The 23283-nt window shown below is 49.0% G+C and overlaps 2 protein-coding genes across 2 annotated transcripts; both read right to left on the reverse strand.

The window, feature by feature from the left end:
- Window positions 1-611: 611 nt before the first annotated feature.
- On the reverse strand, window positions 612-1556 carry LOC136544592 (uncharacterized). The gene has a single exon (XM_066536697.1). The coding sequence runs from the start codon at window positions 1554-1556 to the stop codon at window positions 612-614; it is 945 nt and encodes a 314-aa protein (XP_066392794.1).
- A 1692-nt stretch (window positions 1557-3248) lies between these two features.
- Window positions 3249-4654, reverse strand: LOC136547325 (peroxidase 2-like). Its single transcript, XM_066539285.1, has 3 exons — window positions 4509-4654; window positions 4172-4376; window positions 3249-4025 (listed from the first exon to the last, which is right to left on the reverse strand). Exons 1-3 carry the CDS (start codon window positions 4652-4654, stop codon window positions 3249-3251), a joined length of 1128 nt encoding a protein of 375 aa, XP_066395382.1.
- Window positions 4655-23283: the final 18629 nt, after the last annotated feature.

Here is a 23283-nt window from a genome sequence, read left to right on the forward strand (position 1 = left end):
CACACCTGTTCAGCCCGCCGTATCAGTGGCATCCCTTCCACCATTTCCTTGGCACCTAGGTCACGTAGCGACCTAAAATTCAGGTGGCCATAGCGTGCATGCCACAACCAGGCTTCTTCATCCATCTTGGACAGCAGACAAACTGGAGAGACCATGTTCAGCCTCATGATGTACAACCTATTCTTCCTCTCAGCACGGATCAACACACTGAGCTTGTTGCCATCAACCTGGCGTCTCTCAAACACCGTCATAACACCATGGTCCACCTCGACACGACACCCCCCTTCTTCAAGTTGACCAAGACTAACAATATTGCACTTTAGGGATGGGATGAAATATACCTCTGTGAGCACCCGATGATTGTCGTTCTTTCCGGCAATGGCTACAGCTCCAATGCCGTGAATCTCCACCGTCGACCCATCACCGAATCTCACTGCACCCCAGACCGACTCGTCCAGAGTTGCCATCGAGGCATGGCACCCAGTCATATGATTCGTGGCGCCCGTGTCAAGTACACATGCGCCTTCGTTATATTCCGCCGGGAACACGCGTTCCTAATTCAGGAACACACGTTGCTCACCTAGCGTGACCGTCCGCACGATATTGCAGACCTACGCCACCAGCAAGGCGCCTTCTTGATCAGCATTCGCATGGTGTGCAGCTTCCTGCCGCTCCTCGCCTTGCGGCTTCGTCTTGCACTCCTTCGCGAAGTGCCCATAGATGTTACACTTGTGACACCTTCCCTTCTGTCGTGGTGTACCCATCGACGTGAGTTTTGTACCGGAGTCACGCCCTTCACCGCCGGCACGTGCCCTAGACCTGTCTTTCTTGACGTAGCGGCCACGGCCCTTGCTTCCAGACCCAGACGATGAGTCCGGATCAGCACGACTCTTGTGTTTCGCCGCCCATTCCTCCTCGGTCAAGAGGAGTTTGGCTGTCTTCTCCGTGACCTGCTCCACTGTAGGCTCGAACCTTTCCTCTGCCGCCCGATGCCGCCCCACGAGTTCCTCGATCGTGAGGGTTTTTAGATCACTGAACATCTCGATGGCCACCACTACCTGATTGTAGCGCGATGGCACGACACGAAGAAATTTCCTCACCACCCGTGAGTCGTCAACACTCGTTTCTCCAAGCCCCTTCAGATCTGTTGCCAACTTTGTGATCCTGATGGCAAAATCATCTATTGTTTCTCCCGGCTTGAACGAGATTGACTCAAACTCCCCAAGCAACTTCTGAGCGTTCACCTCCTTGACGCGATCTTCACCAAGACACATCGTCTTGATCGCCTCCCATGCCTCCTTCACAGACTTCTTGTTCAGGAGCATCGAGTGCATTTCTTGAGGTACGCCGCGGAGCATGGCTCCAAGAGCCAACCGATCTCGACGTCTCTCAGGTTTGTCAGATTCAACTGCATCCCATAGGTACATGCCCTCCAAGTTGCATTGGATGTGGGAAGACCACTCTTGATAATTGGTTCGGGTAAGCATTGGCCACACGAGGTTTCCAGCAGCCTGATTGAATGCCCGATCCATGGACTCCTCTCCCGACATGCCCATCTCCGGCGACACCAATTCACACCTCCTTCTTCTTTGTTCTGGTGGATCTGTCCACCCTACGTCTTCAGCAGCTACTCACCGCCACCACACGCCTCCTTCTCGACAACCTACGGCTCTGATACCACGTGTTGGAACCAGGCTTGATCCTGGAGCTCACGCTTGTGTTAATGGCGGCGCGACGGCAACGTAGTCACCGCGGCGAGAGCGGAGTAGATTGAAAACGCGAGAGCAACGAACAAGAGAAATATATGCTGCCAATATCGTAGCCCCACACAGTCGCCTTTCATTCTATTTCTATGTTGATACAATAGGATCACGGAACAGGCTCCGAGTATCCCGGACTCCCCGCGCCACGCTGCGCACCGTGCGCACCGCCGTTTCACTGCGGCGTGCACCACGTGCCGCAGCACACAACGTGACGCTGAACAAATCGACCGACCCAGGTTGTGTTCGTGGACCAAGCACGCCTCTGGCCACGCTCAACCTGCACCTGACTAGTGCATGACAATGAACAAGATCCTAACAGAATGATGCAACAATTTAGCTAACAGGAGCTGCCTCGCTTGCGCGGCCACACCTCGTCAAGGAGTTCGCGCCTCGTCGCGTCCGATCTCATGTGCGTGGCCACTGCGCCACCGCCCGCAGAAGTCACGCGTGGCCGCGCCGCCGCCCACGGAGCTCGCGTCCACGCCATCGTCCGCGAAGCTCGCGTCCGAACCTGTGCAGGTCGCCGCGTCCTCGTCTCCCTTCCCGTCGCCTCCCCTACGCACGCGAGTTCGCACGTCCTCGTCTCACTTCCCCTTGCCTCCCCAGTGCACGGATGCGTTGTGTCCTTATCTCCCTTTCCCTTGCCTCCCCCGTGCACAGATGCAGAGCAGCGCAGCGCAGCGGTGCCTCCGGCTCCACGGGAGACGCAGAGGTCCGTGAGATTTGGAGGCTGACACACAGAGGATCCCTTACGGGAGAGAGGGATGATTGGTTGATTTTCGTTTATGACTCTACGCAGAAGAAGTTGCAATGGGGAGAGCAGTTTCTCAGTACAATAACCTAGGCTATACAAACTATAGATATTTTATACATTTTGAGTGCCCTTAGGAAAGTCCGCAAATCAATGAATGATTATTTATTCTTCACTCATCATGAAGATTTTCTTGTGAACCAGTACAAAAGGTACGATATTATCGCAATTAAAATTACAGCATAAAAACAGGCATACAGCTAGAGAATGAAGCAGCATTAGAAGAGAACGGATAGTAAAGACTAAGAGCAACTCCAAGAGACTCTCTATATCTTTTTTAAATTCTAGGAATAAAGATTTTGATGAAAAATTACCCTCTAACAGCTTGTCTAACTGGTTATGCAAATATAGTTATCTTCTATTCCGAATTTTTCGTTAGCACAAAATAGAAGATGAGAATGGCTCTCTAGAGTGTGCACGAGATATAGAAAAACTGTTGGAGATTGATAAAATTTAGAAAGCGGCTTTTATAGAAATGACTCTCTCCAACCGATGATTTAGAAGGTGAGATTTGGAAAGACTCTTTAAAATGCTCTAGAGACTGGGAAACTGAAAGTCCGGCAAGCAAAGAATGCTTATTCATTCTCCACTCATCTGAGGCGTCAGATGGTCAGAGTTTGATCTAAAGTAGAGCGACAAGCGACAAGCCCAAGCCCGACAGGCCATCTGATCGATCACGGCCTGCCGTTGACTTTGCGGCAGTTGGTCCTGATCTCCCCGTTGGCGGCGGTCTTGACCTCGACGCCGCCCATTTTCACCATGGCCATGGCAAACTTGTTCTGCCACAGATAGGGGACGAAGTCCGCGTAGGCGCGCACCAGGTTGTTCGATGAGAAGTTTGTGGTGAGGGCGGCGTCCGACGTGAAGAGCACCTTGTGGGCCACCACGTTCTTGTAGTACTGGTTGTCCAGGACGTCGGGGGTCACGGCGTCCTGCATCACCGTGTTGTCGGTGCTGTTGGGCGACGCGCAGCTAGCCTGCAGCATGGCGGCGAACGCCGGGTCCATGTCGGAGGTGTTGCTGGGCGGGAGGCGGTCCTTGAAGGAGGAGCAGTGGGAGCGGCCGATGCTGTGCGCGCCGGAGAGCGTGATCATGTCGGAGTAGTCGAGCCCCTTGTCGGCGAACATCTTGACGAGCAGGTCGAAGCTGGCGAACGGCGGGGGCAGGTTCGGCAGGGTCTCGTTGGCGAGGGAGACATTGCCGTCGTAGCGGCCCGCGGGCATCGCGAATTTGATGTTGCCGCCGCTGAGGAAGTAGGACGCGTCGCGGGCAGCGAAGGCGACGATGTCCGCGCACGAGACCTTGCCGGGGCACGCCGCCTCGAGCTCTGCCTTGGCCGCGTCGATCACCTCGTAGCCGCGCAGGCTGGGGAAGTTGGGCGGGCCGAACTTCTCCGGGGTTAGGCTGGTGTCGTTGCTGAACGTGTCGATGAGGACGGAGGCGTCGCATCCCTGCAGAAACCATACATCACATCACATGTCCATCCTCCGTCGCAATGTCATTACTCATTATTGTCGCATCGCATCGCATGCATGCATGCATGCATAATACGTAGGGCATGGCTAGCTTTTGATCAATGGAGAAATGTTAGTCTTACACGGACGAAGCAGTCGTGGAAGAAGAGACGGACAAGCCCGGCCTGCATGCCAGCATCAGTGGCATTGACGTGCTTCTTGACGACGGCCTCCACGTCCACGTAAGCGCCACACTTGTTCTTGTAGTATCCGACCACGAGTTGCGTCCCTGGGCTGGGTGGTGGGGGTGCGGGCGTAGGCGCGAGTGGGCTCGGGCTTGGAGGTGGGCTCGTCGGGGCCGGAGGAGGAGGAGGATAAGAAGGGGCGGGTATGGGCACAGGGGTAGGAGTGGGCGGGCTTGGGCTTGGTGGAGGATAAATGGGTGGGGACGTGGGCACTGGAGCGATAGGAGGAGGTGACGGGGTGGCCGGAGGCGGGCAAACAGGTGGTGGTGGTGGTGGCGGTGTGCTCGGAGCCGGAGATGGTGAGTAGCCTCCGCCCTGGCATGACACGGAGCCGAGCAGGGCGAAGACAGTGAGGACGGCGAGCTTACTAGGGCTCATCATCGTCGCTTAATTCCTCCTGGTCCTGATCTCAGACTGGTAGAGAAGAGATGGAGGGCAAGTAATTAAGCTCGGAGCGAGCGATGGACGACTGAAGAAAAGCTGCCGTCTTGCATGCCTATATATAGCGGCGCCGGCCGTGGAATGCATGTTATGGGAGCTGGTGGCGCACGTTGCATTGTGAGACGTGCAAGAAGTCAGCCGACAGTAACATGGAGAGTAGGTAGGTGAGTGAGATCCAGTGCTCCACGAAGCTCACACAGCTCGATCGGACATTCGTTGACTTGGAGCTCGTTTCACGTACTTACTGTATTGATTGATGAATAAGCTAGCGAGGTCCAGCTGCTCCAGCGGGAATTGGCCGGCTAACCGCGTGGACAAAGGCCGCCAGCGGTGCATGCAAATTGTATGTGCAAATGATGGTATGTTTAATCCTTACGCTCTCCAATGGTATTTCATTTATCATGGTAACATGCTCAACCAACGTGCACGTGGTATAGGGTATCTCACTTGTATGCGTCGTGTTCTTCAGGCCACCTGGTAACTGAACTGAACTGGGGCAGTCGTCGGTGCGAACGCGTACTTCCCTACATGCATGCATTCAGGAATGTCATACTACACTACAGTTCAGTTACTTGAGATGTAGTGGCGGATCTACAAAAATAAAAGTTAGGAGGGGCTTCCCCCATTATCTTCTACCTCTAGTCCCTTCTTGCAAGCTTCCATGGTACCAATTTGTAGCGGTGGTTTAGGAGGCGCTCCATATTTCGAGTAGCAGTAGTAGGGGTTCGAGCCTACCTCGCTCCGGTGCAAGATCCGTCCCTGTTGAGGCGCTATGAGCACGGACCATGAGTTTGGATCAGATACGAACCAGGAGAGACGCGAGGGCACTTTGGGAAGTAAGAAAAAGGAGTGGAGGGAAGAATCATTTTGAGTCTATAAAACCATATGCTTGCTTTCTTAATAAGCAGAGTTAACCTTCGTAAAAAAAATATATAAATCAGTTTCTAGAGTTGCCTTAAGTCAAATTTTTATAAGTTTGATCAATTTTACAGGAAAGAATATTAACACCTATAACACTAGACGAGTATACTATGAAAATATATTTCATGGTTTATCTAATAATACTAATTTTATGTCAAAAATATTGATGATATATTCTATAAATTGAGCCAAACATATAAAAAATTGATTTAGGATAATTTTAGAAGTTGATTTATTTAGAGCCCAAGGTAGTATATATAGAGAAAGTATATAAATATAAATAGATATACATAAATACTCCCTCCATACTAAAATAAAGTTATTTTGGACAGCGACACGGTCTCCAAAGTATTACTTTGACTCCTTGTTTTTATAAAAATATTTATCAAAAAGTGATATATGTATATTTTTATGAAAGTATTTTTCAAGACAAATCTGTTTACATGGCTTTCACATTTCCAAACTCAACAACTTAAAAGTTATTCATGATTTATATTCTCAATGTTTGACCTAAGCCTTTTTTAAAACGACTTTATTTTTTAGAACGGAAGGAGTATATATTATCATATAGAGCGTACGTAGGATAAGGCGGTAGCTAAGGGCTATGTACAAAAGCTGGCGCTACTACACAATGTTCATTCGTGGAAGGCAGCCAGGAGTCAGGTACAACTCCGTAGCTTGTAGCTCACCCTTAGGTCTTAAGTCGAGGTTTTGTCTTCCTCTGCATCACTTACGCAAACGACCATGCATTTGACCGTGACATTACTAAAAGGAATGGTCAACACTGGGAAGAATTTAGCAGCCGGGCATAGCGGAACTACCGGTAGTTAACTACGTACTCATTGCGAGATGGCATCTGTGATCTGTGGATCAAGCTCGATCCAACTGGTGAATCAAAGTCAATATAAATATTTGTTCACTGTGTAATAACTTTGCCTATCTCTCAATGTAACTCACGACCTCTTGTTACAACTGCCAAACTCACTATGCCCAAAAAATGAAACTAGTGTGCTTAGGAACATTGCTAGAGAAGCTACGGAGTGAAATCAAAGTTAAGACCGAAGCATAATGAACATTTCAATGCAAGGTGTGGAAGTTTTGCTCTCTTTTTTTGAAATTTTGGACAATATGTGGAAGTTATGCAACTCCCAGGAACAATGTTGGAGAGAAGATAAGAAAAATTAAAAATTCAACCGGATGACCCTCCGAGAAATTAAGAAATTTTAAATGCATGCTCATAATTTCATGGGGACTCTTTTGCACAAGGATACCAAAAAAAGATCTACAAGAAAGGTGGGGATGTATGACGACCCGATTACATCACAAATCTTCGAAATTTTATCGTAGTATGGAAATCTATGATGTTTGCATGACGAAAACCTGCTCGTCATAGGTCATCATGTTAAACCTCATTTTATGTTAAAATCAATTTTTTTGTCATTGATTTTATGATGATCCTTATTGTGTCATAAATTTATGACACTAGATTTTTGTTGCTAACTAATCCAAAAAAGCACGTTGCTTTTCATAGGTTTTATGAAAAAACCATAGAAGGGGAGGACTTAAGAATAAACTTTAGAAAACAAAAACAAAATAAAAAACAAAATCAAAACCGACCAAAAGAAGTCCAAACAAATCTTATGTGGTTTTAGGTGTAACTTCTCCAACCTATAGTGAATATTTTATCCAAAAGATTATGAATTCACCATCAATTTTGGAATTTGGGAAAACCTAATAAGAATCTTGGTTGGAGTCCACAAATTTGAGGCTCTCATAAGGGGAACAAATATATGATTATTAAATGTTTGTTCTCACATATCGCTATGAATCGAACAAGAATCCATTTATTGGCATTGATGTTTTGATGGGCGGGCTTTAACATCTTCCACCAAATTTCAACATATCCTTCAAATACTTGGCTTGGCTCACAAATGCACTCTCTAAGTGTTGGCGGTCCTTAACTCATATTTTTACCCGACAACTTTACATGAAATTTATACAAATAAACACTAACACTTAGAAACAGGGTTTTATAATTAATCAATTCCATGAGTTTTGGTGATCTAACAATTGCAGGAGGACATGTCGGAATAACATGGAAAATATGCCTAAAGTATACAAGAAACGCAACATTATTGGCATCCGATATGAGCCCAAGGGGAGATGGCCCGCTTACCAGTAGAATTAGGGCATGAAAGAGTGGAGAACAAGCCCAAAATCAAACCAAACCAACTCAACTCCGCGCCAAACCACCATGGCCCAACTCCAAAGGGTCAAAGGAGGCAATCCAACGAAGTTGGGCCAATTTGGACCAAGCCCCCCACCTGCTTCGACTGGCCCCAGGTTTGGTCGATCGCCTCATACCACCTCTCCAATGACGGTTCTGGGGGTTTGGCGGTGCAATCAATGCAAAGGACGTCGATTTACTCTTTCCATTTGAGGAGATCCTGGGAATATTATAGGAATACTGCCCTCCTCTCCACCTATAAAACAAGGCTACCTCCTCATTCAACAACACACCAAGGAAGAGAGCGAGAAGCAAGAGCAATACTCCATGGCTTAGGCCATAGCTATCTACAGTTGTGTACAAGGGAGAGATGTATGAGAGAGTTCGGGGAAGCGCCGGTCTTGTCGGTGTCTCCCCAACTTGTACCTCAATGAACACCTGTACCTCAATGGAATCTTCCTCTAAGTGAGTGCTCATGGTTCTCTTTGGTTGTAAAGTCTTTTGATTAGTTATGCTTTACTCTTACTGATTTGCAGGTTCATCGTCTATCCCCATGGCGGATACTCTAGGAGAGGGCTCCTAATAAAGACGGATAACCCTGATCGACACTAGAGTAGTAGTCAATAGCGTAGACGTGGTGTCTAGGCAAGAGGCATCGTTTATTTATCCATAGACTCTAAAACCATAGGAATATATCTCAACCTCTATGAACTCTATCCTTGTGTTGTCCTTGGACAAATGAGCTAGAAGAAATACCTCCATTCCCTGTGGAAAATACGATACCCTAAATACTTCTGGGTGAAAGCTACAATGGTAATTTCGTACGCTTGTGGATTAATTCTGTAGACGTTAAGAAACACCAACAAGCTTTCTAGTGCCATTGCCAGAGAACGGTTGCCATGTTTTCTTTGAACCTAGTTCATCCTCGTATCTGTATCCTTTATTTTATAAAGACAAAAAATATTTTCTTTTTATAACCATGAAATCCACTCTTATCAAAAATCCTTCCACTTCAAAGGGTGAGTTCGCTGTGCCACCACCAAAACCAAACCTTTCATCTAGCAGCGAACTCTCCCTAGTTTAAAGCTATGGTTCGAGAACAATGTTTCTCAGGGCATGATAATGAGAACTCCTGCCATCACTTGCCCGAGTTTGAGGAGATGTGTTCGTGCCTAAGCATCCCAGGCATGACATAGGAAACACTAAGGTGGATATTGTTTCCCTTTTCTCTCACAGAGAAGGCGAAGCAATGGTACACTCAAGCCGTAGAGAGCACGAATAGGGATTAGGATGAACTTAAGGATAAGTTATGTCTTGCATTCTTCCCTATATCTCGTATTGTCTCTCTACCAAGGGTAATCCTTGATTTCGAGCATAATAAGAAGGAGTCTATAGGTGCAGTCTGGGCTAGGTTTTCAACCTTAATACATGCTAGCCTAGATTTGTCTTTACCTGAGCATGTATTATTGCGTCTCTTTTGTTCAGGTATTAACATATATGCTGACCTATGTCTAGACGTGACTGTCGGAGGCCGGTTTACACATAAACCCATGACGGATCAACTGAGATTCGTTGAAAACTTCCTAGAAAGTCACATTCCCTTTGTCATGAGAACTAGAACCCTCTAGGCAAAAGTCATGTCAAGCGTTGAGGAGTCCTCATCAGTCTAATCCAAACCCATAGTGTGGGGGTATTAACCCCTATACCCTTATGGCTGGGCTTGGGCTAGCCCGGACCAGGGGGTCTGGCCCACTAGAAGACGATGCACGGCCCACCATCTGTTCGGAGTCCCGTGCAAGGAATCAAGACAGATTTGGAGATCAAGCAAGATCCTGGTCGGTTAGAATAGGAATCCTTATCCGGCCACCTATGGCAATTGTAACTGGTTAGGATTAGTTTCTAGATCTGTAACCCTGCCCCTCGGATTATATAAGGTGGGCAGGGGATCCCTCTAAAAAACATATCTCATTGACATACAACAATACAATCAGACGCAGGACGTAGGTATTACGCCTTCACGGCGACCGAACCTGGATAAAACCTTGTGTCTGTCTTGCGTCACCATCTTGTTTGTAGCTTGCGCATCTGTTTGCCGACAATCTACTACCTTGGGCATACCCCTAGGTAGACTGCCAACCATATTTCGTCGACAGTGGAGCGCCAGGTAGGGGGTGTGCGTACTGCTCTCCAGGCGAACAAGATGGTCATCATCCCCAGTTCCATGGCTACGCCGAACGGCCTCACGTTCACCATCGGCCAGATCACCTGGACCACTGGCTCCGACAACTTCATCGCCATGACCACGGAGGAGGTGCGGATTCAATCTACGTCGACCACTGCTTCACCTGCATCGGCTACGGCCTCGACCATGGTGGATCTGGCTCCGGCCACGCCAGCATCGTCTTCAGCCACGCCGACAACCCATTGTCCGCTTCCTCGCTACAAAGGGAGGCAGATCGACAGCACCGACCTGCTCAACTCCATCGATCGGGTCGGCACCAAACTTGCTAAAACCCTTGCTCTGGTAAGTTTGATTCAAAGTCAACCTAATGAGCAGGTAACCACTACCCACAACAGATCTATCCGACCAGCTCGGGCCAATCGTCCTTCACGACTTGGTATGGATCTCGTGGTCACATCTACTCCTGAAGGGCGCTCCGTTCGTCGCCGGCCAGCCCCCGCGACGGGTCTTCGGCTCTCCGAGTACGAAGCCTTGATGGAGAACTACCAGGCCCGGCCCTACGGCCTGCGCAACTTTGTCAACATGGCCCGGATTGAGGATTATCAAGAAGGATCGGTCCACATAGTTCAAGAGGGTGGCTCAAGCTCCTCGTCCGGCATCGCATCTAATGCCTCTGTCCACACCGAGCTCCAGCATCATGACGATGAAGGCGTTAAATACGATCTGGATATCCTAGACCACGCCCCGAGGTTCCCACGATTCCTATCCTTCCCACCAAGGCGAGGAGACTTGATCAATGTTGTCAGTAATGACAAACCACCGGCGGTTGGCGAAACAGAACAAGAAAGGCTAGCACGCGAAGCACGCAATATTGATCGGTTTAATCGCCGACAAATCGAAGCCGAGGCAGAAGAGGAGGCCCGACGCATAAGGGTCCAGCCACACGACCTTAACAATGCCTTTGACAGGGTGGGGGACAAGCAGGTCTTCAGGACCCCAAGCGCCAACGTAGCTGTTGCTATGGCGACAATGCAACGACTACCCAATACCCCGGAAACCCAGACAGTTCACGATGATATATAAGCTTACCTGACGGCTACTATGGCTCAGACCGCAGAGATTGTAAATCAAGCCCGGGCTCCATCCGTCTCAGTCGAATCAAGCCACAGCCGCTAGTACTCAAGTCGCTCACAGCCACCCAACCAACGTGGCTCGCGTAACAACGACACATCAGACAACCGTCAAGGCGGAAACGGTGGCCATGATGGTGGTCGGGACGACAACCATCACTGGGATGACAACCGCCGTGACTACCGGGAGGACAACCGCCGAGACAACCGCGACAATCGCCGTGATAACCGCGGTTGCAGGGTTAACCAGGGTGGCAACCGAGATCACCATGACGGCAATAACGATCTCCGCCATTACCTAGGAGAACGTGATCTGCGCGATCACATTAACCAAAGAGCCAACGATTGTGCATCCCACGAAAGCTATCGCCGTATGAAATACGATACTACCCACGGCCCTCTGGGTTTGAAGCAGTTTACTCCACACCTTCGCCAAGTCATATGGCCCGAGAACTTCAAGCTCGAAAAACTTCAGAAGTACGACGGCAAGGAGAACCCCGAATTATGGGTCATGCTCTATGAAACTGCGTGCAGATCAGCCATGGCTGATGAGCATGTCATGTCTAATTACTTCCTAGTCACCGTCGGCCATGAAGGCCACCAATGGCTGGTCAGCTTGCCAGCGATCTACTTTGATTCTTGGCAAGAGCTCAAGCAAGCATTCATCGACAACTTCATTGCTACTTGTGAGCAACCCGGCAACAAATATGATTTGCAGCGGATTCGAGATCGAAAAGATGAGCCACTGCGCGAGTACGTCCGGCGTTTCTTGAAGATGTGCATCAAGGTCCCATCAATCTTCGACAACGAGGCAATCGAGGCTTTCATCACTGGCCTCCGCTTCCACGATGCCCTAAGGGACAAGCTCCTTCGCAAGAGACCTGAATCAGTCACAGCGCTCCTGGCCACTGCTAAGAAATATGCGGATGCCGACGATGCTAAAAAGATAATTATCAAAGAAGCAGCAAGGGTTTCACGCTCCGACCACCCCCCACACCGCGACGACTACCACGGCAACCATGGTTGGAACAACAATTTTGATCGCCGCAACCAGTGCAACGACTCCCGCGACCACCGCGACCAGCGTAATCAGCGACGTAATCGCCGTGACGATTACAGGGGCAAGCGTGCTCGGGAAGACGACGGCGAGGTCAACACCGTTAAAAAAAGGTGGCGGACGTCGCAACTACGAAGAAGACTATGCCAAAGCATTGAAAGGTCCTTGCCAGCTCCATCCCAAGTCAAACCATACCATGGAGAATTGCCATGTTCTCAAATCTATCTACACGCGCCAACAGGCTCCGGATACATCCGACAAGCCTAACGACGCCGGGGAGCAGCGTAACGAGGACAACGACGATGAAGACGTAGATCCCCGTCACAAGTATGTCAAGCCAACCGATCGCGTCCACACCATCATTGGAGGCAAAGTGTCCATCGAGACCAAACGAGAACGCAAGTTGCTCGCCCGCGCCTGCTTGAACGTGGCCAACATCGATAACCTCATCGCCGATCCGTGGCTCCCTCCTTGGTCTCACCACGAGATCTCCTTCAGCAAAAAAGACCAATGGGCTGCAATACTTGAGCCAGGACGTTTTCCTCTGGTTCTCGATCCTTGTATCAACAAGGTTCAATTCGATAGAGTGCTGATTGACGGCGGTAGTTCCATCGATATACTGTTTAAGAATAGTTTGCCAGCCCTGAAGATAACGCAGGCGGATCTCAAGCCATATGAGGCACAGTTCTAGGGTGTTCTCCCTGGATAGAGCTCTACACCTCTCAGGCAGATCACGCTACCTGTGCAATTTGGTACTCCGGACCACTTTCGCACCGACTATGTCAACTTCGTGGTCGCTGACTTCGACGGCACCTACCATGCTATCCTTGGTCGACCATCGCTCACCAAATTCATGGCCATACCTCACTACAGGTATTTGGTGCTCAAGATGCCTACCGAGAAAGGGGATCTAACTCTCAGGGGCAACGTATACGCAGCTTATACCTGCGAGGGCGACATCTTCAAAATAGCAGAGGCTCACGACCTCTCTATTCATATGGCCGAGACCACGCTCGATGCCAAGAAGACCTCAGCCGACCACCTGGAGATCCCAGAGCTCGAGGCCCCATGCAAGAACATCAAGTCCAAAGAGCACAAAGCGATCCAGCTGGTCGACGATGATCCCAGCAAAATGGCCCTTATTGGGGCCAACCTGGATCCTAAATAGGAAGACGCACTCGTCAGGTTCTTGAGGAGCAACGTGAGTGTGTTCGCATGGAAACCTGCTGACATGCCTGGTGTACCTCGGAACTTGATCGAGCACTCCTTAAATGTCGATGGCAAGACCAAACCTATCAAGCAGAAGCTACGACGGTTCGCTCGTGACAAAAAGGAGGCTATTAGGGTAGAAGTTACACGACTTTTGGCAGCCGGATTTATCAAAGAAGTGTATCATCCGGAATGGTTAGCCAACCCGGTTCTTGTACGCAAAAAGAATAATGAATGGAGAATGTGCGTTGATTACACTGATCTCAACAAACATTGCTCTAAAGACCCCATCGGCTTACCTCGCATAGACGAGGTCGTAGATTCAACTGCCGGTTGCGAGTTGCTTTCCTTTCTCGATTGCTACTCTGGTTATCACCAAATCGCTCTCAAAAAGGACGACCAGATCAAGACATCCTTCATCACGCCCTTCGGCGCTTACTGCTACACGACCATGTCGTTTGGGCTCAAGAACGCTGGGGCTACCTACCAACGTGCCATACAGGCCTATCTCAAAGATGAGATAAAAGATGACCTCGTCGAGGCTTATGTTGACGATGTAGTTGTCAAAACCAAGGAAGCATATACCCTTGTTGACAACCTAGAATGCACCTTTGCAGCCCTTAACACATTCCAATGGAAATTAAACCCAAAGAAGTGCATCTTTGGTGTTCCTTCTAGTATACTGCTTGGCAATATCATCAGTCACGACGGCATACGCCCTAACCCAGAGAAAGTCAAAGCTATCTTGGACATGAAGCCACCCAAAAAGGCGAAGGATGTTTAGAAGCTTACCGGATGCATGGCTGCCCTAAGTCATTTCATATCAAGATTAGGCGAAAAAGGACTATCGTTTTTTAAGCTGCTCAAAGCATCCGAGAAGTTTGAGTGGTCGAAGGAAGCAGACGCTACCTTCACACAGCTGAAATAATTCCTTACATCACCTCCGGTCCTCACTGCTCCCAGAGAAGACGAAACCCTCCTGCTTTACATTGTGGCAACTAATCGAGTGGTCTCCACTGCCATGGTGGTCGAGCAAAACGAGCCCGACCATGTCTACAAGGTACAGCGATCAATCTATTTCATCAGTGAGGTACTCAACGAATCCAAGACCAGGTACCCACAGATTTAGAAACTGATCCATGCCATACTGATAACATCCCGAAAGTTGAAACATTACTTCGACGGATATCGTGTGGTGGTCATGACCGAGTATCCTCTGGGAGACATCATTTGCAACAAGGATGCGAATGGGTGCATCGTCAAATGGGCAATGGAGCTATGCCCTTTCTCCTTAGAATTTGCAAGCCGTACTACAATCAAGTCTCAGGCACTTGTCGATTTCATCGTCGAGTGGACAGACTTAAGCACACCTACCTCTCAGGGGCCCGACAAGTATTGGAAGATGTACTTCGACGTCTCTCTCAACATCGATGGCATAGGAGCATGAGTCCTCTTCATGTCACCATCCAAGGAGCAGCTCGATACGTCCTTAGGATTTATTTCCCAGCGTCTAATAACGCCGCCGAGTATGAAGCATGCCTACATGGTCTACGCATTGCGGTCAAGCTCGGTGTCAAACGCTATGTCTACGGAGACTCGGCTTTGGTCATCAACCAACTCAACAAGGACTGGGATACGACCAGCAAAAAGATGGATGCATACTGCAAATCGATCAGAAAGCTGGAAGGCAAGTTCTATGGCATCGAGTACACACATGTGGTCCAGGACAAAAATCAAGCAGCAGATGCGCTGTCAAAGTTGGGATCATCCTGAGCCAAAGTCCCACATGGCGTATTTGTTCAAGACCTGCTCACGCCTTCCATCAAAGAAGAAGATCCCACGGTCGACAAGCCTCCAGACCATCTATTGGTGGCTACGGTTCCGACGTCAAACACCATCGAACCACCTCCAACCGCTAAGGAGCTTGACTAGAGAGTACCTTTCATCAAGTACCTGACAGATGGTAGTGGTTACACCAATCGGATAGAAAACGAACGCCTGATGCGTCGCAGTAAGCAGTATCTGCTCGTCGACGGCAAATTGTGGCACAAGAACGCGAAGGAGGGAATCTTGATGAAGTGTATAACCCAGGAGGATGGTGAACATCTCCTAGACCAAATCCACTCTGGCTCTTGCGGCAACCACGCGGCCTCGAGAACGCTGGTTGGCAAGGCTTTTCGAGCAGGGTTCTATTGGCCGTCAGTCGTAGCCGATGCAGAGAAGCTAGTCCGCCATTGTGAAGGTTGTCAGTTCTTCACCAAGAGAATCCACGTGCTAGCACACGAGATTCAGACAATACCAGCCTCTTGGCCCTTTGCATGCTGGGGACTGGATATGATCGGGCCTTTTAAACCGGCCCCTGGGAAATTTACATGCGTCTTTGTGCTGATCGACAAATTTTCCAAGTGGATAGAGTACATGCCCCTGGTCTAGGCATCTTCAGAAAAGGCTATCACGTTCATCGACCAGGTCATCCACCGCTTCGGCATACCCAACAGCATCATCACTGACCTGGGTACTCAGTTCATCGAGAATGCTTTTTACGACTTCTGTGATGAAAGGAGCATAGTAGTAAAATACGTCTCGGTGGCGCACCCTAGAGTTAATGGACAGGTCGAGCGGGCAAATGGTATGATCTTGGACGCACTTAAGAAGAGGATGTTCAGAGAAAATGACAAGGCTCCCGGAAGATGGCTCAAAGAGTTACCAGCCGTGGTCTGGGGTCTTAGAACCCAGCCCAGTCGCAATACCGGCGTATCACCATACTTTATGGTTTATGGCGCTGAGGCAGTGCTCCCAGCAGATATAGCTTTCAGATTAGCATGGGTAGAAAACTTCAACGAAGAGAAGGCCAATGAAGTACGGGAGCTAGAAGTGAATAGTGCAGAAGAGAAGCGGCTTGATTCTTGTGTACGTACAGCCAAATACCTTGCTATTTTGTGTAGGTACTACAACAAGAACGTCAAGGAGCGGTTCTTCGTGGTTGGGGACCTGGTCCTGAAGTGGAAGACGAATTAGGCTGGCGTCCACAAACTTGCAACCCCATGGGAAGGGCCCTTCATGGTCAAGGAGGTTACACGACCAACGTCTTACAGGTTAGCTCACCTGGACGGTATAGACGTACCCAATTCACGGCACATCGACAAGCTTAGGCATTTCTATGCTTAACTACTAAGATATGTACTCCTCTTGTATTTTTGATTTAATTCAATAAAGCTATTATGATTTCTCCGACCACTCTAATGTGTCACTTCGAAGTCCATTGTTAATCTAACACAACTAGTTAAAACCGACCACCATCCTTTCTCGGGTTTTCAAAGCAGGCCCTGTCTCCGGTTCCTCCCAGCGCGTGCATGGGATCTGCTCTCTACGCTACGGGTGATCGGCAGGTGCTCTCTGGTTTGACTTGTGTGTGTCTACGTGTGCACAGGCTACGCACCTCACACTCCGACCACAAGACAAACCAGGGTCATACAAACCTTTTAGGATGACGTGTCGATTAAACTAGTACAACTAAACAGAACGCTAACATGTTCTCACTTAGTTACACCAACACGATATTCAAGCTTAAATACGTTTTATACAAAACAAACAAGCTTATGCTGATACACAGTTACGTTATTACAAGCTTGCCTGAAAGGGTCCAAGTTTATAATAACACAACTACATCTTCTTCCACAGCTATAGCCTATACTATTGGCTGGTCGGGGCACGCGGCACCTGCTGCTCGCTGGGCCTGACATCGTGCAAGGGTCTCGAGGACTCTGGCATTGTTCGAGCTGAAGAAGATGGCCCCGCCGATGCCTGGCTGGTCGAGACCGCAGGCTTCGCCGGTTGGCTTAAAAATAACGGCGCTTCCAACTGACTTGTTGATGGCGTTCCCTGTACAGGTGCTGTCCCGCCTCCACATAGGTTAATGTCGCCAATTATTTTTGCCAACAAGTCTAGCTGGGTCATCCGTAGCTCCTCAGCCTTGTCTGGATCTACCTCCTTCGAGTATCCAGCCTCTAGGCGCTTGAGATCGATCAAGGGGTAGTGAGCATGTACCATGCTTAGCACATGTGCGCCTATGTACTCACCCGCCTCCTTCACGAACTCCTAGAACCATCCCCATGCCTTTCGGCATCTATCGATCAATCCTAGCTGCGGCGTCCTTGGCACGTTCTCTGTTAGCGCTGGATCGATGAGGTTAACGACCGGCAAAATGCCCGTTGCTACCTCCTGGCACCGGTTTTTCTAGGTGTTCCGATCCTTGGTGATCTCTTCGCACTGTGCCTTTCAGCTGTCACGGTCTTTTATCACGGCCTCCAGATGCTTCTTGGCATTGACTTTAAAAACTGCAAACCGCACAAGATATTAAAACGTCATACCACGACAAAATAAGGCGGGCAACAAAAGTGAGCAAAGGGGTTTGGAAAACTTACTTTTTAGTTCCTCTGTCGTCTTGGTCGTGTGGTCCCAGAGCTACGACTGGTCGTGTGCCAGTTTTCTATTGTCCTCTTTCAGGCGATCACACTCCACGACCGCACGACTGTTCTCCTCTCGGAGACGGACCACTTTGGCTTCTAAGCCTGCACTACAGCTGTTACTACCAACAACGCAACAACACTTGTCAGTATTTGTTGTGATAAAGTGGCTACTTACTTGTTCTTTCCTGCTCTTTATTACTGAGCTGGACGACTAGGTTCTGGTTCTGCGACTCTTGCTCCATCTTCTCATGGTTGGCGGCTTCAAGTCGGTGGCACAAGCGTTCCACCTCCGCCGTCAGCTCCTTGTTGTGTGCAGCGATTCCCTAGATCTGGTCGAAGCATTTCTTGCGGTACCCTGCGGTCTTCATTAAGTCATGTGTGCAGATTGCTACGTAAGACAGCTGCGACTAGACAGCAAGGTCAGGGGGTGAAGCGAAGCTTACCTGCACTTCCGTCACCAGCCGCTTCGCCGCCCGTTCAACTTTTTTGGTCTCTTCGACCTCTGGGATTTCCTCATGAACAACCCATTGGTTGTTCCACCAACATGACACATATACATGTTGTCGCTTGTCCTGCGGGTGGCCCAGGACCTCCTCCACTTCATCCTCTTCGGGCTCTTCTTCGGGTCTCGGTGCTGGTCCAGCGTCAGCAGCTTCTGCGATCACCAAAGCCTTCTCACGGGCTTTAGCGTCGGTGAATGTGGGCTGTGCTCTCACCTTCGGTTGTCGCTCCTCTGTCTGCTCTGTCACCCTCGACGCTGAAGTGTTGCCCTCAGTAGGTCGAATGCTCGGAGCACTCATGCCCGGCTCAGTTGGTCCCTCGACCACCTACTCGGGGACTGTTGTCTGACTGCTCCCTTGCTGAGGCACCGACAGATCTTTTGCTGTGGCTTCCTCGGTGACCGGCTACTGGGCAGTCTATTCTGAACTTATTGGTGGAGCCACGAAACTTCCGGCTAGCTGGTCTAGACTTTCGGTGGACGCCAAACTAGTACATCCGAGATAAGTTCAGAAGGCAAGCATATTCAATATAAATTGCTAGCTTACATCAAAGTTACAAATACTTACATGTTGGAAGCGCGGAATGATGTGGCGAAGGAGCGTCTCTTCGGCCGTGCTTGCTCCACGTGCTGTGCGGGTGACTCCTGGTCTCCCTCTATAGCCAGCACTATCACTGGGCCTTAGTGTTCGACCCCTCCGCCGCTTGTCCTTCACGCTACAGCGGTCGGCAATGTAGGTCCCACCGGCACGGAGGATCCACCTTGCTCCATCGACTCTAGCTGCCTCCTCTGCTTTCGAGGGACGAGTCGAAAGGTGTCTGCATCCTCTCCCTCCTCTGCATCATCGTCCGACAAAGTAAAAATCGTCTAACGACGCTTGCTGGTTGCCGGTCGCTTACCAGCAGCTTTGGCCGCTGCCTCCTCTCTAGCTCCGAGCACCACCCAGTCGACGTCCTTAATCCCAATGCTGGTCTGGGTGGTTGGGACAGCTCCTTGCGACATATCTATACCAGGGGGTGGCGACACAAACACTGTCGCTCTATCCCGACCATTAATCTGGGAAACAAATAGGAGAGAACACAGTAAGTTTCTACTACAATATAAGACTACGGGTACAAGGCAAGATGAGTTACCTTTGGGGGAGGTCGGGCAAGCTTGAAAGCATGCTCGATGTCACTCAATCTAACATAATTTGGATCAGCTAAGTTAAATAGCTCTCCAATTCTGGCTCTGACTTCGTTCTTGTCAAGCGCCTCCTGCCTTGTCCTCGTTGGGTCCGCACTACCTTGATACTCGTAGTCAGGGTGTACCCTCCTCTGGCAGGGCTGGATCCTTCGGCTGATGAAGCTCCCGACCACGCTCGGACCGTCTAGTTTTTTCCATGGGATCATCCCAAATATTTCTGGAATCTATTCTAGGTGCTTGGGCTTCTCTGACCAGCTTGTCCTCTTCTCTAGAATATACCCCACGTCACACAGCGTGATCGTGTTCAGCTCTTTGCGGATGTAGAACCATTTCTTGTACCAGTCGTCAAGCGACGTGTTCCATGGGCAGTGCAGGTACTGGGCTTTCACGCCATCATGGAGGTTGAGGTACACACCTCTGGCAATCTTTGATCCGCCGCTTCCTTTCTTTCGTAGATAGAAAAGATGGTAGAAGAAATCGAAATGGGGCTGGAAGCCGCCATATGCTTCGCAAAGATGAATGAAAGTGGCGACAAGGAGGATCAAGTTGGGATGCAGATTGCAAATCCCAATCTCATAGTAAAGACAGAGCCCCTGAAGAAAAGGATGAACATGAACCACAAATCCCCCCTTAAAGAAGTCTTCGAAAACCACGATCTCACCTAGTTGTGGATCGGGGTACCCCTCTCCCTTCGGTGCACGCCATCCTGCGAGCTCCTTGTTGTGGAGTACCCCTATGGTGACGAGATCTTCAATGGTATGCTAGTTGCTTCTCGATTTCCACCACTCCTTCGCCATGACTCTGACTTTCTTCTGCAAATCGCTTTTCGCCATGAATCTGGCCTTGTTGATGAACGAGGAACTGGCGGAGGATTGATTGGTATTAGGGTTGGCGAGAGGAAGAAGATGGTTGCGGCTGCGAATGGCAATGGGGTGCAGTAAAAAGTAACTTACCTATCCTATACTATATTTAACCCAAGAGTTATGCTGTTTTGTCTGCCCGAGATTCTTGGGAGACGTGCGCATGCGCCGCAGACGGTTGTTTTCACAGCCTCTAGATCTATGCCAATATATGCGCCTCTTCGTTGCCAGTGTATGCGCCTCTTCGTTGCCATTATGAGAGGGCCCACGCTGATGCACCTACTTATAGGTGCCACGTAACTGTTTGCTTGAAAAGACAAGAAGACAGTATGACATGCTATACCCGTCTACTTTTTTTACCAGACGTGTCAGATTGGACTTGACATAGCAAAAAAATACACAAAATAATAGTACAAGTGGCATATGGTTTTTCACCGCACTTCTCGTGCTCGGGGACTGTCCAGACCACCATCATGCTCGGAGACTATCCAGACCACTATCGTGCTCGGGGACTGTCCAGACCACCATCGTGCACGGGGACTGTCCAGACCACCATCGTGCTCGGGGACTGTTCCGACCACTCTCGTGCTCGGGGACTGCCCCGACCACTCTCCGAACATTGCTCGGAGACTGCTCTCCTCGGCTACATGTGATTTGTACTCACATACAGTTGAGAGGCATTTATTTAGACCTTGCTACAAGGCTGATACCTAGCCTTCCAGCAAGCTCGGGGACTACATCGGTACGATGCACCTGCCGGTGCATCTCATATTGCTTGTACGACGATTGGATTCTCAACTTCAGTGGGAATTCTTTTTAGACCCTGGCACCACGTGCCTACGTCACCTACTACCAGGCTCGGGGACTAAGTGGGCACACTTCACCTTGTGGTGAATGTGCTTATTTTATCGACCCCTATGCTCTGATTGTTGGCCAGAATTACTATTGTCCAAGGGTCACTTACATTTCTTTTCAGAAATACAAGTGGGCACACTTGATAAGGAAAGAAATCTTTTTCTTTTTTCTTTAGAGCACCATGCATTCTTCGGACAACTGAAATCTTCGGCTATAATCGTGGTCTACTGCTCTCTGTTCTAACCAGAATACTAGCACATTCGATTGGTCAATGTTTCAACCAGTTGGAGATGACATGAAGACGGATCGCATTAGCCGAAGGAGATCGAACGGCGTGTCGCAGCATAATACATGGTGCTCAGGGACTAGCTGTGGGGGTATTAACCCTTATACCCTTACGGCTGGGCTTGGGCCGGCCCGGACCAGGGGGTCTGGCCCACTAGAAAACAACGCGTGGCCCGGCCAATCTATTCGGAGTCCCGCGCAAGGAATCAAGATAGATTTGGAGATCAAGCAAGATCCTGGTCGGTTAGAATAGGAATCCTTATCCGGCCACCTATGGCAATTGTAACTGGTTAGGATTAGTTTCTAGATCTGTAACCCTGCCCCCGGATTATATAAGGCGGGTAGGGGACCCCTCTAAAAAACATCTCTCATTGACATACAATAATACAATCAGACGTAGGACGTAGGTATTACGCCTTCACGGCGGCTGAACCTGGATAAAACCTTGTGTCTGTCTTGCGTCACCATCTTGTTTGTAGCTTGCGCATCTGTCTGCCAACAATCTACTACCTTGGGCATACCCCTAGGTAGACTGCCGACCATATTTCATCGACATATAGCATCCTTAGATTTGACTCATAAGCCCTCACTCGAACCACGAACATCGAAGGAAAGATTAATTCATCCTTCAGAGTTCCCTATCGAATTCGGGGATTATGGCAATACCTTGAAGTTATCCTGGCACAAAAAACGCACAAAAGAAGTTTCTCCTAAGGTAGAACCATCAAAGGAATGGTTAATGAAAGTGAGACGTTCTTCTAAAGCAATTTAGATTCTTTCACCTTCCACGGCCATCCCTTGTTCATTAACGGGGACTGTTATAGAAGCCCTGTACAACCCCACAGTCAGGACTAGCATCATGTCAGAATTTCTTGCAAAAAATCTTTTGGGCAACATGCCGCTAGTCCCGACCAATAGACATTTCAAAAGTGCCTCAAGACTCATCTTTGAACGTTGTGGGATTGCCAGGACCGTGCCAATCACAATTGACAAAAACGAGGTTCACTTGGATTTTCACATCTATGTCATCCTTGAATTCGATCTTCTTATAGGCTATCCTCTTGAAAATCTTTTCCAAGAAAAACCTTCCCATGGGAGCCTTAGTGAAGAAATTAAGAAAATTACTTCCTCCACTCACCTAGAAAACCCTATGGTAGAGCATTATCCCAACCATAACCCGTTCGAGGAGGTGAAGTTTATATCCCCATTCATTTCACCTGAGCTTTCTTGTGAAATGAAATGTCCATCATCATCCTCATTCGAACCAGAACCATATCCCTCTGGCTATTCAAACATCATTTTTTAGAAAGAAAACTTCTGTGCCATGGACGTTCTTGAAGCACCAACTTTGGATACTAAGGAGAATGATTTCACTGTTGAGCATGAAAGCTTCTCCTTTTGGACCCTTCACATTTTATGCTCAATTTTGAAGTCTCTAGAGTCCATCTTGCTTCATACCCTGTGCTTCTATCAGGACCACAACCAACCCTTGATCCTCGTTTCTAAACTTTTTAGAACAATGGTTGTGAATGTATATGTTTATCACAAATATTGCAAATATCATGGATGCACTGTGGTACTAACCTTGTAGCTTGAACGAAAATACTCAATGCTTGGTGGTGAAGCTAGGAACTACACCACTATCGATAGCTGCAAGAGAAAGTTCGCACGATCGAGCTTGCGACCATAA

Source organism: Miscanthus floridulus, chromosome 3 (genome assembly GCF_019320115.1).
Source record: "Miscanthus floridulus cultivar M001 chromosome 3, ASM1932011v1, whole genome shotgun sequence".
In the NCBI taxonomy this organism is placed as follows: Eukaryota; Viridiplantae; Streptophyta; class Magnoliopsida; order Poales; family Poaceae; genus Miscanthus; species Miscanthus floridulus.